We start from the raw sequence: 16,933 nt of genomic DNA on the forward strand, positions 1-16,933 counted from the left end.
GTCCTTTCGTCTTGGAACCAGCCCTGCACATTCCCATCGTATGGTCTAAGCACTTGACCTTCCCTCTCCCTGGCGTGCTCTTCTCCCAGGTCTTCCTGTGGCCTCCCCTTCTCATCACTCAGATGTCCTTCCTCATCATCTGGGCTAGAGTCTCCCTTCTCCATCCCACCCCCTACCCCAGACACTCTACCATACTTTATTCATAATAATTCTTGAAATAATATGTCTTTGTTTTCATAATATCTGTCTCCCCTAAGTAGAATATGTGTTTTGAGGACAGGGACCTTGTGCTGTTCACTGCGGTATCCCTGGGCCTTGGGACAGGACCTGGTACAATTAGGTGACTCCAGCCTGGGTTGATCCCAGTGGTGTACAATAGGGACCTAATTAGCACACTATTGTGGGACATTATTAGTTAACAAATGGTATTTTATTAAGATGATATTCAGTTTAGTCATTCTCACACTTTATACTTTTCACTGATAAGGTCAGAGGTCCGGAATCCCACATCTTAGCAGATGACCTCTTCTGGCTCTATATTTCTGTTACGATGAAGTTGCAGGGTGACCATGCTGTGTTCAGAGATCTGCCTATCAAAAATGTCCTGAGATATACACAAGTCAACATAGGCCTCTCCTGAGACAGGAGCGGGGCGAGAGGAACAACTGATTCTACCAGCTACAGAATATTGTATCCTCCTGCCTCTCAGCACTCTAGTAAATCTCTGATCTGCTTTCCCTCTAATCCTCACTGTTTCTTTTTTATTTTGCTTTATCAGTTGGGAATTTGGAAGATGGGGGAAGTCAAAGAAAAGGAGGGTAAAAATAGAGAAAGGGGTGTTAGAGCTGTACCCCAGGCCCCTGTAACCCCTCTTGGAAGTGGAGAGCACTATCAAGGAATCCCCAGAGGATAAGTTGAGCACAGTCTTAGGAAACCTCATTGCTGGGGAAGGAAGAAGATGAAAAGTTGGTAACTCTTTCCAAAAGTCCTCTTATCCAGGAAGCCTTCCTGGATTGAGCTTTCCATTCTCAGGTTGGCTAACACCTTCTCAGTCCTCTCATGCCCTGGTGAGTATTTCATTTGCTCTAAACACATTCACTTTGGTTACATGTTCTTGTTGTGGCCCCTTACAGACCAGAGGCCTTCTCAGGTCAGGTTTTGTACTCCCGAGGGAGCCCTAAGGGGTTATGTTCCTGGTGGAGGCACTTAGGAGATATTCCATTTTCTGAATATTTGTGGAGTGATGACCATGTATAAGACACTGTGCTATGTTAGGTGAGGGGTTCTAAGAGGAGGAAGAAGTTCTGACGTGGGGCTTTGGGAGAAAGACTGGCAGATACTTAACTGGAATGCAAGGCGTGGATCAGTGCATCAGAGAATGCTAGCCAAGGACTCTGGGGATTCTGAGGAAGCAGGCAGCACATTGGATCAGGAGGATCAGCAAGAACACCAAGAAGGAAGGTGCCTTTGCAATGAATCTTGAAGGAGTGAGCCAAGTCAGTGTCGAGAAATCACTGGCACATCTGTGGAATAGCAGTTTGGTTCAGGTAGAGGAGAGTATGAGGTGAGGGCGTGGTCATCTGCTGAGGCCATGAGGAGGGGGCGGAGTCAAACCCAAGCTGTTCTTTTGTTGGGGTAGATGCAGAAGGTGGACATTGCTAGATCTTTTTCTCCCCAGAACATTTATTTGGTGTGAGCATGTGTGGGATTTCCACTTTTATCTCTCTTGAGCTGATCACTCAGTTCTTTTAGAGAGCTTTCCCTTTATTTTCCTACTGAATGTATAATTTGTCCTAGAGGAAGAAAAGACTAGAAAGGAGGCTGGGGCCTGAGCATGCCGGAGCACGAAGGGTCCTGACTGTGTTGGAGTGAGCCGTGATTGGAGTGGTGCCTCAGGAGGTTAGTGTGTAGTGTTGAGTTGGTGGGGGAGACAGGCAGGATGCCCCTGCTGTAGTTAAAGTGGGAGGAGAGGAAGACTTGATGTCCCTAATCTATGGGATACAGCACTGAGGGGCACGGTGGAAATCCAAGGTAACCCTGAGGTTTCAAGTCTGGAAAGTTGAGAGAATGGTGATGCCATGAACAAAAATGGAAGAAATGAGTAGGAGCCTGATTTGAGATGCAGGACAGGGAGTTTGCTTTCAAGCATATTGAGTCACTGTAGATAAAGATTTAGGGGTCACTTGTAGAAGTGAACTTTGAAATCAGAAGGGTAGATATCACTAAAAAGGGAGAAGAAAGGGGCCAGGGGCCTTCCTTTGGTGGATTGTGGAAGGGCTGGGGCAGCAGTCGGAGGAGTGCAAGTGAGCCAGGGAAGGCAGTGGTCCAGGTGTGGGAGCCCAGACCACCAAGGGGAGGAAGAAGTCAAGGGACTGGGCTGCTGCCTGGGACATGGTGGGTCTCCAGAAAGTCTTTTGAATTGAACTTAGAGAGACAGGAGATGATAGAGATTTGGTGATCAAATGGTCTTTGGTGTCTGTGATAAGGGCAGTTTCAGAGGAGAGTGGCCACAGGCAGAGACTGTGGAACAAGGAGATGGAGAGGAGGGGGAGCTCGGTCAGTGGACTGTTCTTAAGAATGATTTGCTGGAGAAGGGGAAGGGATAGGCAGAGACTTGGGAGAGTAGCACTGCATTGGGAACATTCCTTCTTTATTTTGATTTATTTTTTGTTGAATGGAAGATTCTTTAAATTCTACATGACTTACAGTTTTCGAAAGTTTCACACATACTATTTCATATAATTCCATAATAACCCTTTTTCTCCCTACCTCTATATTGCCCCTCCCCCTCCCTTTCCCCACTCATAACCACTAGTTTGTTCTCTGTATCTGTGAGTCTGCTTCTTTTTTGTTTTATTCACTAGTTTGTTGTATTTCTTAGATTCCACATATAAGTGATATTTTAGAGCATTTGTCTTCTCTGTCTGACTTATTTCATTAGCAAAATGCCCTCCAAGTCCACCCATGTTGCTGCAAATGGCAAATTTTCATTCTTTTTTATGGCTGACTAGTATTCCATTGTGTATACATTCCACATCTTCTTTATCCATTCATCTGATGATAGACACTTGAGTGGCTTCCATACCTTGGTAATTGTGAGTAATAGAACTGTGAACATTGGAGGACACATATCTTTTCAAATTAGTGTTTTTTTTTCAGATATATACCCAGGAGTGGAATTACTGGGTCATAAGGTAGGAACATTTCTTTTTTTAGGTAAGAGAGGCTTGAGAAGCCCATGGAAGGGGTGGATGGAAAGGAGAGACTGAGGAATACAGATGGAGTGGGACTCAGAAGGGTGGAGATGATGCTCACTAGCCTGGCAAAGGGGAGAAGCTGGGGGAGGAAAGCGAGCCAGGCTGAGGTGAAGGGAGTTCACAGGTGAGGGCCTGTCTTCTCAGTACACTATGAAGTGAGGTCACTTGCTCAGAGGAAGGAAGTGGAAGTAAGGTTGTGAATTTGAACACAGTGACTGCAGATTGGACCAGCTCCTGTCGGGGAAGATGTGGGGAGGGAGCTGAGATCTAGCGTGTCGAGCAGCAGCAACTGGGCAGAAACGAGGGAAGCCCAAAGCTCTGTGTGTCCCAGTGTAGCATCCCTGCTGCTACTGATTCTGGGCTCCAGGCTCGCAGGAAGGCAAGGGAAACCAGGTGGAGGTGAGAGAGGCCTGGAAGTCATGAACAGGACAAAATAAGGTGTATAGAAAGAATGAAAGAGTAGGAAGGAGGAACTAGAGAGGACACTATTGGATCACGTATTTTCTCATGTTCCCCTCTTTTTGTAAAATATTTTTTATCTCGCTCCCTTATGCTCCCAGCCTTATACCCCTGATGATTTGTGACTAGTCCTTCACTATTATTCTGGATGCATATTCTACGAGGCAGAAAAAATCTAATGGAAACTGATCCTTGAATGTGTTGGCTGCTAAAATTGATTTCAGGGATTGTGTTAAGCATTCAATATACATTGTCTTACTTACTGCTCATGAAAACTCTTTGAGTTTAAAAAATAAGCTTCAATATTCCTTTTTAAAGGCAGTCACAGAGAGAATAGATGACTTGTTCAGGGTCACATGGGTAGTGAATGATGAACTCAAGTTTTGGACCCAGGCAGGTTGACTTGAGCACTTAGCCACTTTTCCAAATGGCCTCCCTTCCAAGACCTCCTGGAGTTGTCCTGGAGTGACCACATCGCTTTTTTTCAGTTGCTCATATTGTCATTGTAGTAGCAACAACCAGCATTTGTTTTGGCCTCTACAGTTTGCAAATCATCTTCACATACATTATTTCCCTTGATCTTAACATCACTCCTGTGAGGTTTGCAGTCACATACAGGATGGAGACCTCCAACTCCCCCATCTCTGTGTCTTTATTCCTGGAAGTCTTTAAAGTTTTGTCATTACAGAGCTGTGAGAAGACCAAGAGATTGTAATCTTTTTCTTCTCCCTCTCAGATATATTAGACCCTTTTTCCTAAAGGAGCTCTCTCTACAGACCTTCTGCTTCTTTCCAGGTCATAGAACCCTGTATGTGGGGGTCCGGATGCCACTGGGCCGGCAGAGCCATCGGCACCACCGAACCCACGGCCAGAAGCACCGGAGGCGAGGGCGGGGCAAAGGAGCCAGCCAGGGGGAGGAAGGCTCGGAGGCTCTGGCCCATGGTAACACCCTCGCACCCTCAGGAGAGGGTGGGTGTCCACGGTGGGAGGCCTGGCAAGGCTGGGGAGATGTGTGGGCATTGGGAAGGTGGTCCTGATTATCTAGCCCTTCTGTAGACTTTCCCAGCCTGCTTCCAAGAAGAAGATATGCCTCTAAGAATCAAAAGTATCTTCCCGAAAACTTCAAAGTTCAGGCCCCCAAAAATCCATATCACAGAAGGTGAAATCATTTGCTAAAAAATTAGCCATTCTTTGTGATCAAATTTGTCAGATTTTCAGTTTCTAGTGGATTTTCTTCAAGTGATATTACTTAATGATTTTTGCCTCCCATGAAACTGCTTCCAAAGAATAGCTTTTTTTTTTCTGGGGATAAAGGAATCTTTCTGATCTGAGTTTGATCTGATTGTGCTCTATATGTTCCTGAGATTGAGAGGCCCCCAGGTGTGCTAAGTATGGCAGAAGGCTATTTCTGTTCTAAGTTGAGGCTGGGAGCAGACCTTTCTCTGTGGCTGAATTTCCAGACACACCATCTCAGCGTGTTCAGTTCATTCTTGGCACCGAGGAAGATGAGGAGCATGTGCCTCATGACCTGTTCACAGAGCTGGATGAGATCTGTCTGAAAGAGGGAGAAGATGCCGAGTGGAAGGAGACAGCCAGGTGAGGCCCTAAAATAACCTGGGTCAAGATTTGCTTGGGTAGCAAATGTGTACCTTTCAGCAAGTGACAGGCCTGCCTGCCTTTCATATTTCTTCGTGGGAGAGGTGATGACTGACGGTCCAGGGTCTTCTGTGGGAAGTCTTGGTGCTGGTCTCTTTGTGATGTCTCTGGAAACACCTATGCCAGTTGACCTTGAACCCAGAATTGATGACTGAAATACAGAACATTTAGGGGTTCCTCTCTCATTTGTTTGGGGCCCGGAGTGGTTCATGGGCTCTTGAGATTACAAGTCTGGCTTAGAAGATGCGCAATGGGGCCACTTTGGTTTAGACCCAGCCCAGCAGACAGCATAGGTCCAGCCTTTTCCTGCAGGTGAACCATAGTAACATTTGGGTTTTAATTTACTGAAAGTTCCAGAATTTTTGAGACATCCAGTGGACAATCCAACTTCATAGAGTCCTTTGGGATTATAGCCAGCCTGACAGTGGGCTTCCCTGGATTAACTGTGGAACGACTATGCTTATCTGAGACTCAAACCCCAGAAAAGCCCTCAGATTAATTAGGCTGTGTCTAGGGCTCCTCTAGTAACTGATGAGTGAGCCTTATGGGCAATACAAAGCCGGCATGCCTGAGACTCCGGGAGGGAGGTGAGGAGGCTCCAGCTCTCATTGGAGCAGTTCTTTCTGGATGCCTGCTGTGTCTGTGGATGTTTTCTGTGGGTAGAGAAGATTAAAGAAGCCAAACAACCTCATACCAAACAAAAGGCAATTCGTCTTATCATTCTGTCTTTGCAAACTTTTGAAGGTCACTCAGGTAGGCTTTTTTTTCTTAAAGAAAAATATAATCATTAATGTGATTTGTCAGTGTATTCAAATGATGTACATTAGATCTATTTTGTACATTGTACAGGTAATGTGTGCCCATTATAGAAAATTAGAAAATAAAGATAAGCAAAAAGAAGGTGAAAATTATGTGAAATCCTACTATCCCAGGCATAGTGAGGAATATAACATTTGATGTCTTATTCAAGTGTGTGTTTGTATTTTAAATTTTTCTTTAAATAAAAGTAGAATCAAACTCAACTCAATTTTGCACTGTTTCATAACCCGCTTTTTTCACTTCCCAACGTACCCTGAACGTATGGATTAGACTTCGGTGTTCAATATGATTATTCAGATATCTTTCTCTGTGGTGTACATTAAAAACTCTCTCCTGAAAATGCCTCATTTTCTGTCTTTGGCGTCTGGTTGTTTGTGATGCTTTCAGGTGGCTGAAGTTTGAAGAGGATGTCGAGGACGGGGGAGAACGCTGGAGCAAGCCTTACGTGGCGACCCTATCACTGCACAGTCTCTTTGAGCTCAGGAGCTGCCTTATCAATGGGACGGTCCTCCTGGATATGCGAGCAAATAGCATAGAAGAAATTTCAGGTAAGCTGAGGTGAGGGAAAACAGAGGAACTCTGGTGCCAGTTAAGGAGTGTGGGGTAACCCCTTATGACTGCTTGCAGAGTCCTGGGCCAGGGCAGCCACATCCTGCCCAGGTCAGGGGAAGCATCCAGTTCCCTGGGCCAAGGGCAAGGCTGGCTCAAGTATGGCTAGATGAGACTTTTACTCCAAGTTCAATTTAATTCGCAAACATTCCCTGGAGCCTGCTCTCTGCCAGGTACCGAGGGCAAGATTAGGATGTACTACCTGATTTGCAGGGCCCAGTGTAGAATGAAAATATGGGCCTATTGTTTAAAAAGCAGAAGACGGCCCTACAAAGCTTCTTCCTTTCTTCCATGGTCTGTCTCTTGACTTGTCAAGTGTTGTTTTATATTTGCTATTTCATTTCATGCATAATAAAGAAAAATTCAAAATTCAAAAAAAAAGTGTGGGGTAGAGGAAAGAAGAAAGTGACTGTGTGTCCTTGAGCAAGTCACTTACCTTCCCGACTGCAGTGTCCTCAGCTGTGGGATGGGTTTCAAACTAAGAAATTGCTCTACCTATTTCACACACCTGTTTCACTTGAATTATGGAATTCAAGTGACATGGTGTGTGGTCCTCCATTCTTCTGTTCATTCCACAAACATGTATTTTGTGGGGGAAATAGCCAGAGCAATTAAATAAGTACAACAACAGAGCTCTGGTTCGGTAATAATTAAAGAAAAGGGCAACCGGAAGCTGTGCAGAGAAAAGAGGGTTAGAGTTTAAAAAAGATTTTAAAATATGGCAGCCAGGGAGGACGCAAAAGAAATTGAGCCAAAGGACCCCGACTTCTTCAGCAAGATGTGAAGAGGAGATGTCTGATGGAGTCTCCCAGGACAGTTCAGTGGTCAGTCATTATGTTTGGGGAACAGAGTTTGAGAAATACATGGGTGCATGTGAAGATTTTCCTCAGCTTGGCTCTGTTTGGCTGGACAGGTTAACTAAAGATTGCTCCAAACTTTTCTGCATTTGAAGTATCCAAGTAATTCTGCCTCTCTAGGGTCACATGGGGACCCCGGGAGGGGTCAGCACTCATGAGATCTTGTGTCATCTCCGAAGGCTCTAGGGGAAAGTTATTCCTTGCCTCTTTCAGTTTCTAGCTTATAGTGGCTCTAGGTGTCCCTTGGCTCATGACTGCATAACTCCAACTTGCCTCTGTCTTCACCTGGACTTCTTATCTACGTCTCTTATAAAGATATTTGCCAGTGTCATCCAAGATGATCTCATCTTGAGATCCTTAATTCCATCTGCAAAGACCCTTTTTACAAGTAAGATCATGTTCACAGGTTCTGGGGGTTAGTATCTAGATGTATCTTTTGAGGGGTCCATCATTCAACACACTACAAAGTCAAGAGGGGAGAGAGTTTCAATTCATCAGTGTCAAATGCTGTAGAGAGGTCAGGTTAGATAAGGACTAGAAACATCCAACAGATTTAACAACTGGAAGTTGTTGATGATTTTATCAAAAGCAATTTCATTCAGGTGGCCAAATTGCAGGGGTCTGAGGAATTTTTCTTTTGAGAATTTTAAGTGGAGAAAGAAAGAGGGGTGGGGGAGAGAGCACAGTAGGTAAAGGGAGGTCTGGAGTGGACATTCTTTTTTTCCCCAAGATGAAGGATCCTGAAGATGTTTATAATATGGGGCAATCAATCAATTTAACCAGTCAATATGAAGGTTAAAGATAGAGAAACATGGATCTTTGGCTTGAATGTTTGAAAAAGATTTTCTTTATTGCTTTTAGCACTTGGGTAGTCATGGATGGAATTAGAGTTGAGAACAGGTTGGAATTTGGGGGAGGCAGGGGAGAGGTAGGTATGTAGGATTGAAGTGAAACTGCTGTGGTTCTTCACATTAGATACCTGAGGTGTTCATGTTAGTGATAAGATTGAACAAACAGAGTCAAGTGTTTACTGTGAATTAACACTTTATATATATTATCTCATTAATTTTTCTTGACAACCTTCTAAGGTAGGTGATAATATTAGCTCCAGGTTACAGATGAGCAAACCGAGGCACAGAGAGGTTATGTAACTTGCCCAAGATCACACAGCTAGAAAGTGGTAGAAATGGGGTAGAATTTGGGCCTTTAGCTCTAGAACCCACACAGTTAACTGCTGTGCTGACTGCCTCTTAATAGCAGGTATTGGAATTTTTTTCCCCCTCAACTCTGCTGGGCTTGGCAGGTAAAGGTTGATGCTTGGTGATAATTGTCTGGGGTGCTTAATCAGGAACAACTTAATTATTCTTATACGGTCCACCTTCAAATAGTCATTTGGAGTTCTACAGTCATAGTTTCTCATGACAATCACAGCAATTTAAAAATCTGGGAGGAAGGGAATGTAGAGGAACTTTGACAGATGACAGAACAAAATAGTAATATTGTGGGCTTTTGAGTCAGATACTCTTGGGTTTGAATCCCAGCTCTGCAACTTACTAGTTGTGAGACCTTGGGGAATGTTGTAGCGTTTGGGCCTCAGTTTCCTAGTCTGTAAACTTGTTATAATATAGAGTTTTTATAAGGATTAGATTAGATAGTTATGTAAAAAGTTCTTAGTATAGTTCCTGGCATATCTTAAGTGCTCAATAGTTTCTATTTCTAATAATAATGATTTTTCACATGAATAAAATCTAACATGTCACAGCTGCTGTCATCAAATAGCTCTTTGAGGCGCTGAAGCAGGAATTGTACTTCAGTGACCCTGGTAGAACTGCTTCCCCCTACTCCTTGCCCCTTACCCCTCACCCCACCTGACCTTGGCCTCTTTGGGTTCACTGATCATCAGTGTGAGTGTTCATGTTAGCACCTGCTTTCCAGACCTGATCCTGGACCAGCAAGAACTATTCAGTGACCTGAATGACAGCATGAGGGTTAAAGTACGAGAAGCCCTTCTCAAAAAGCACCATCATCAGAATGAAAAGAAGAGAAATAACCTCATCCCCATTGTCCGTTCCTTTGCTGAAGTGGGCAAGAAGCAGTCTGATCCACATTTAATGGATAAACATGGTAAGACTATTAGGAGTCGGGGCTTTCTCTTTTTATTAATAAGACATTTGGGAACTAGTTAGTGATGGTAAGTTACTAGAGGGTAGGAGCTTTATTTCTCTAATATGCTTTCATACTCACTTAGATACAGTCCTTTCAGGTGTTTGGCAAGATGGGTGGCAAGACTGGTGACCATCTATCTCTTGTGGCATTAGGAATACGTACCTCAGGTCTCAGTGGACCCCAGGGGAGAGGTTTGTGCCCCCCAAATGGCCTCAGAACTGATGTGGCTTTGGGAGATGGCCATATTGGGGGATAATTTGGGGCCAGAGAAGGTTAACTGGAGCTTTTTTTTTTTTTAACAGACGTACTGGAGATTGAACGCAGGACCTTACACATGCTAAGCATGTGCTCTACCACTGCACTGCTATCCATAACCCACCTGGAGCTTTTTAGGAGTAAACAAATGTCTTGGATTAGGGAGGCAAAATGCAGTAGTATAGACTCCTGGGCCAGACTTCTAGGCTTGAGATTCTAGCTCCACCTGTAGCAAAGAACGTGACCTTGGGCGACCTCCTAAACACCTTTAAGTCTTACTTTCTCTGTAAAATAAGGATAATAATAAGATCTGCTCTGTCAGTTTATTGTGAGGCTTCATTTAGTTAATCCATGTCAAGGTCTTTGCCGGGTGCATAGTAAATTGTAAACATTTGGTGAATTTCAGATGCTGGTTGGTTTCCTTTCCTGTGGCTGGGAGGAGCCTAATCTACACTGGGCTCCTTGTCCCCGCACTCACTGACCCACAGTGCACAGGGAGCAGGCCTGGGAATCCATGTATTTGAAAAGTTCTCCATAGACGTTTCTGATGTGCCCTTCTGATTAAGGATTACTGCCCCAGTAGAGGAAGAAAAGAGGATCACCACTGGTTCAGGAAGAGGGTGCAGGAGTAGTGAGACCTCTGTTCCTTTGTCACTAACTAGTAGGTAAGGAGCTAGCTAGCTGTGTGTGGGGCCGAGCTTCCTAGTCCTCTTCACATCTTCTCCATGTGGAATCTGCACGAGATGATTGTCGCCAACCGATGACGGGTGGGCTGCTTCAAAGCAGGAAAAGGGCGGACTCAGAGAATTCTGTTTGATTTTCTCCAAATAGGTCAAACTGTGTCTCCTCAGTCCATTCCAACTACAAATCTAGAAGTGAAAAATGGTGTGAATTGTGAACACAGTCCTGTGGATTTAAGCAAGGTGAGCAGACATAGGTGTCTGTCTCATGGAACCCAGGGTCTAGTTGCTGGAAGCTGGGTAAACTTTGGTATCTCAACACCCCTTCTCCAGAACCAGGGCCCCTTCTGCAGAGAAGGAGGCCCATCTGCTCATGTCTTCCTTCTCCAGCCCAGATGACACCGACCGGCCACTGATAATTCTCCCTGACGCACACCTCCTGGTTTTTCAGGATTACTTTTTGGTACCCACTCTCCAGCAGCTCCTTCTTACCTCCAAGGCTTTTGCCAAAACCATATTTTTGCTACAGTCTCCTAAAACTACTTTGTGGCTGGAACTCTTCTTGGGGACTGTGACTTTGGTGTCCGGGGCCTCTTGCAGGAGCAGGGCCTCCCTGCAGCTTTGAGTTCAAGCCCTGATCTCCCTGTTGCCAGCCTTCCCTTACTCTGCTCTCTCCCTGACACTGTCTTTCCAAAACACGGAGAGTGTCGTGTCACTTCTCAGCCCATGAGGCTCCCTGAAACCCCAGACAAAGCATGTCAGTATTTAAAAATGGAAATAATTTGACTCAGAGCTTCAAAAACATGATGTAATGGAATTCTTTGAGGAAGCATGATGTAATGGAATTCAAATCAGAGACCCTGGATTTAAATTCTCTCTCTTAGAAGCTCTGTCTTCTTGGGCAAGTCAACTTTACCTCTCTGGGTCTCAGTAGCTTCTTTTTGATTTTGCTATTTTATTATTTTAAATGTTAATTTTATTTATTTATTTATTTATTTATTTATTTATTTATTTATTTATTTATTTATTTATTTATGGAGGTACTAGGGATTGAACCCAGGACCCTGTACATGCTAAGCACATGTTCTACGAACTGAGCTATGCCCCCTCCCCTATACTTCTTTTTTTTTTTTAAAAAAATGGGGCAAATGCGACCTACGTTGTCCACATCACAGAGTTATTGTAAGGATCAGGTGAAATAGTGCAAGAAGTGTATGTTAAGTGATTACATGTCATATGAATATAAGGTCTGAGGAGGGTGATGGATGTGTGAAGTGACAGCTCCCAAGTTGTCTTTTGGATTTTCAGGTGGACCTTCACTTTATGAAAAAAATCCCCACTGGGGCAGAGGCCTCGAATGTCCTGGTTGGAGAGGTGGACACGCTGGACCGCCCCATTGTTGCCTTTGTGAGGCTGACTCCGGCCGTCCTTCTCTCAGGCCTGACGGAAGTGCCCATCCCAACAAGGTAAAGACCAGGACCGCAAAGCTCAGTGCGTTCCGTCCAATGTACATGTTTGTGTGAACTCTGGAAAAGAAACCAGCTCATGCCAAAATTTAGAATTAATTAATTTGGGGAATGCTGTTTAAAACTCAGCAGAGATCTCAGGAAACTTGGGTATATTTGATTAACCTCTGGGTGGAATAGTTGTAAGACTTTGAAGCCTATGACTGCACAGTTCCTGTGGCCTTGGAACTGGAGAACCAAAGAGTGTTCAAAGGGCGTAGCGAGGGCCCCTCACTTTTTATGATGGGAAGCCTGACTCACTCCTTGAGTTCTGCAGAGCCATAGCTCAGGGCGACATCTCTGAGCAGAGCTATTGATGTCTCTTTCCACAGTTCTGGCAGGATTTGTATGGTTTGCAAGTATGTCCACATTTGTTCAAAAGGCTATTCATGCACTCTGAAGGTGATGCGTCAGGTGATTCAGAGCCCCGTTAATTATAGAGTATTCAGATGTCTGGGACATGGTTTAGACTCCTCCACAGGGCTTGATCATTTCGACTTCCTTATCCCTCTCCTCTCCCTATCATTTTCTTATTAGAGAAATGAATGAAATTCAGATAACCTTGAATTTGCACTACAATGCCATGTTTTGAAAAAGTGTCCTTTCTATAGCAAGGAATTGTGTCTATGGCAACCCTGAGAATTATAAGCACGCTATTGAATGGAGTCATACAAATAGCATCCAATGTCTGTAGTAGAGCTGTTAAGTCAAGGCTACTCATTAAGTCAAGGCTACTATTATGGCTCCATCATTAGTCTGTCTCCTTTTACTGAAAGTAATGTGATGATTTCTGTTTGATAAGAGAGAGAAATGTTCCGCTGTTTAGGGAGGAGCCAGATGCTACTTCTTTATGTTTACTTACATAATTTCATCCTCTGTGTGTGTTGCCAGATTTTTGTTTATCCTGTTGGGTCCGGTAGGGAAAGGTCAGCAGTACCATGAGATTGGCAGATCCATGGCCACCATCATGACAGATGAGGTATGCATCACTTCTGCTTTCCATACATTCATCTCATAAATATTTACTCTGTGCCAGGCAGTGTGCTAGTTGTTGGGGGTAAAATAATTGCAGTATCTGCTGGGAGGCACTTCAGGTCACTTCTCTGACTGTCTATTGTGGGAGGACCAAGCCCTCTGGGGGATTTTTCTTCCTCTGTCATCTCTCCCTTTTTGAATCATCAAGGATGCAGAGAATTGTTTTTCTGAGAAACTTGTTGTTGCCAAGTAGGTTACCTAGAGAGAAAGGTATTAAGGCTGACTTGACTTTCTGGAGAAGATGGTTAGTTAAATGCATCCAAGCTATTTACATAAAGAAACCTCATTCCCATTTCATGTAAATGAGACTAGTTAGCATAAGGGTCAGGGGGCTGCTCTTGGGTGCTGTAATATGAATGTACCAGTGTGACTAGACACTAGTCTGCCATGGTCCTGATCACGCTGCTGCATCCCCTGGTGAGAACTGTGATGCTCAGGTAAGTTGCAAGCAGAGCTTTCAAGGCATATGTCTTAGCAGGCAGAGGGAGATAAGGCTGTGTTTTATCAGCTCTCTGATTGGGAGGCTTATTTCATGGAAGACCTTCTTTAGTAATTCCATCCAATTTTCCCAATCATTATGATCAGGAAAAATTTCCCATGCATCTTGGCTTTTGTTGCATTCTTTGAGGAGGTAACAGAATTATAAAGCTTTAGAGTCATGTCTTTTCTCTTCCTTTACTAATGGACATAGATTTAATTTTTTTGACTTATCTTCAGGTTTCTTTCTTTATCCCTTTATCCATGTACTAGTCTAAGTACTAAAGTTATCCACATTTCAGATCCCCGAGACAGAGGTGAAAATCTGTTTTATCCATTCTTCACCATATCCATTGGTGCTTGTTTTAATTAAAGTGACTTTCAGCTTTCCTGAGGGTTTTTCCTCTCTGTAGATTTTTCATGATGTGGCATACAAGGCAAAAGAGCGAGACGACCTGCTGGCAGGGATTGATGAGTTCCTAGACCAGGTGACGGTGCTGCCTCCAGGGGAGTGGGACCCATCCATTAGGATTGAGCCACCCAAAAACGTCCCTTCCCAGGTAATGTATGCATATGAGCTGGTGGTGGCTTAGTATCACTTACTGAGTGCCCACCATGGACAAAGCAAAGACCATGGGTGTGTGCTAAATAAATTGACATGGTTCTGTTTCAGGGCACCTAATGTCAGAACAGTAATAAAATATGAATATGCAGTAACATAGATTGGTTTAGGTGTCATGGGATCAGTTAGGATTACCCTGGGATTTTAATGTTAAGCCAACTTTTGAAGGATTGATGGGGAATGGCAGAGAGAAGAGAGGAGAATATTTCCTGAGAATATACCATTGAATGAAAAGAGCAAATTGTATAGAGAGAGCATAGAGTTCCCCACACTTTTTTCAAGAGGCTAAAGATGGAACTGCCACTGTGCACCATTACTAGGTCAGGTGCTTTATGTATGCTAACTCAGTCTTCCCGGCAACATCTCCAAACAGGTATTGTTATCCTTGGTTTTACAAATGAGGACTAAGAAAACTGTCTCCAAGGTTTTAAGGTAAAGATTATAGAGAGGCAGATTTGAAACTTGAATTCAGGTCATATTTTGTGCCAAAGCCTTCACTTTTCTGTTTTTGGGCAAGGCAGAGTTAGGAGTCAGGTACTAGTGGAGGGAGGAGAAATTGTGTGTGTGTGTGTGTGTGTGTGTGTGTGTGTGTGTATGTTTGAGTTTCAGGAAAGTCAATAAACTGCCCCAAATCAGTGAATGCATTTGAAAGCTACAATAAATACCTGGGTGTTTGGGGGCTGCTTTTGGATTTTCTCATCACCACTACCCCTGTTAGCAGGAAGGACAACATAGATGGCTGACTTTACTAATTTTGTGGTCCTCTGTTAAAAGGAGAAAAGGAAAATGCCTGGAGTCCCAAATGGAAATGTTTGCCATATCGAACCGGAAGCACATGGGGGCCACAGCGGACCAGAGCTTCAGCGCACTGGGCGGTGAGTGCTGGGATGTTTCACATCCAATACTGCTTACTGGGCAGAAATTGTATAAAAGAATGAGTCATTTTCTTTGCTTTCAGTCTTCTTCTCTACATTATCTTTACTGGCTGGGAGTGACTTTTCAAATGGAACCACTGACTAGAAGTATTACGATTATGTCAAATATTGCATTCATTTGTTCAAGTTTCTTAAACCACCTACCATGTTCTTTCTCACCTCCCATCCTTCCCACACATTGTTCCTTCTGATTTGAACACTCGTCCCCTTCCTCATCTCTTGGCTAACTACTCCTTTTCCTTTGTCTCAGCTTCCTTTGGCAAGCCTTCCAGGACTCTCTCTAGAAGAGTTCAGGTGTTCCTGCTATGTGGTGTCACAGCTTTGAGCCTCTGTCCCCTGCCGCCTGCCACCCCCAGCCCCCTGTTGTAGCCCTGATCATACTTTATTATTTCTTGCTTTGTTATCTTTCCTGCCAGAATGTTTGCTGCATAAGGGCAGGGACCCCATTAAATTCCTAGCACCCAGTGCCCTGCACAGAGTAGGCACTCAATATCTGATGAATGAATGAATGAGTGGATGAGTACTTTTAGAATGATGCCTTTTCTGTAGCATGAATGGACAAGGCATGGATAAATATAGAATGGTTATTTTCAGTTAAGAAACCCCTTGGGGTAGGAAAACAGGTGCTATTTTAGGTGTGTGTCTCAGAATAGGCAATCTACTTTTCAGGGCCAAGATTTTATGGACAGATATCCCAGGAGGTGATTCTCTATGGCAGGTAAGGAAAGCAGTCCCCAGACTAGGAGGCCTCATGTTCTAGGTAGGAAGGTGGTAAAAAAAAAACAAAAAGGGTAGTATTTTGGGTTGGAGTGGCATCCAGAGGTGTCCCCCAGATCATGGGAGAAGGTTGAGACAGTGGCTCTGGCTCTGTAAGTTGTGCTTGTGTCTAAGAAGGATCTTTTGAATGGAAATTCTCAGGACAGGACTCAGATGATGGAAAGGACGTTTTAATGTTCTCTACTCTATTGCTTTCACCTTATTTTTCCCTCCTTGCTTGAAATTGTTTTTCTTATTTCTCTACACAATGGAAACTCAGGGTTTTTTGCTTGTTTGTTTGTTTGTTTTTTGAAATGTGGAGAGAGATTTATTTTTCCACTTTTGGAAATTCAGGGAGAGGTATCGGAGAGGAGACTGAGAAGCAGGAGAGAATGGCACTTAACTAGCAGTGTCCTGATGGGGAGAATGTTTCCTGCTTGGAGAAAAGTATTAGAGGGTGGGGAAAGATAAGGAGGCTGTGGGGAGGGATCCCTGGAGCAGAGGAAGACCCCTTTGATGGAAGGTGTCACTGAAAAGAAGGAGCAACCTCCAAGAGTAAGTTTCACATTTTCTTGAAAGTTGGAATAGGTTTGAACTGGGTAGGGAGGCCTGGTACTGAGAAGCAGTTCAAAGGAAGCATCTGTCTTTAGAATAGTTTCCAGGATTGAGGCTGTCTGAGAGGAGGTGGTATTTTTTAAGGGGAAGGGTCTTGGGTATGGGTTTGATAGAATTTTAGAGTTATGATTTATCCTTTTGAATATAATGGGTACCATACCTCAGGACTTAAGAGTTTGAAAGTAGTAGAAATGAGGCCAGTAGGTTTTTTCCAAACACATAATCCATGC

General features: G+C 43.9%; 1 protein-coding gene across 3 annotated transcripts in view; it reads left to right on the plus strand.

Annotated features, from left to right (window-relative positions):
- SLC4A8 (solute carrier family 4 member 8) overlaps positions 1-16,933 on the plus strand; it is a 68,829-nt gene that overhangs the window by 19,555 nt on the left and 32,341 nt on the right. Inside the window, exons 3-12 of one of the 3 annotated variants that reach the window (XM_064490987.1) lie at positions 4,512-4,658; positions 5,177-5,312; positions 6,579-6,739; positions 9,593-9,781; positions 10,126-10,218; positions 10,910-11,001; positions 12,067-12,224; positions 13,155-13,242; positions 14,189-14,335; positions 15,172-15,272. In XM_064490987.1, coding sequence (XP_064347057.1) covers positions 4,512-4,658; positions 5,177-5,312; positions 6,579-6,739; positions 9,593-9,781; positions 10,126-10,218; positions 10,910-11,001; positions 12,067-12,224; positions 13,155-13,242; positions 14,189-14,335; positions 15,172-15,272 — 1,312 coding nt within the window. Of the gene's footprint in view, positions 1-4,511; positions 4,686-5,176; positions 5,313-6,578; positions 6,740-9,592; positions 9,782-10,125; positions 10,219-10,909; positions 11,002-12,066; positions 12,225-13,154; positions 13,243-14,188; positions 14,336-15,171; positions 15,273-16,933 lie in introns of all 3 variants that reach the window. The other 2 variants (XM_031462537.2, XM_010974272.3) reach the window with 2 other exon arrangements.

Source organism: Camelus dromedarius, chromosome 11, assembly GCF_036321535.1.
Source record: "Camelus dromedarius isolate mCamDro1 chromosome 11, mCamDro1.pat, whole genome shotgun sequence".
NCBI lineage: Eukaryota > Metazoa > Chordata > Mammalia > Artiodactyla > Camelidae > Camelus > Camelus dromedarius.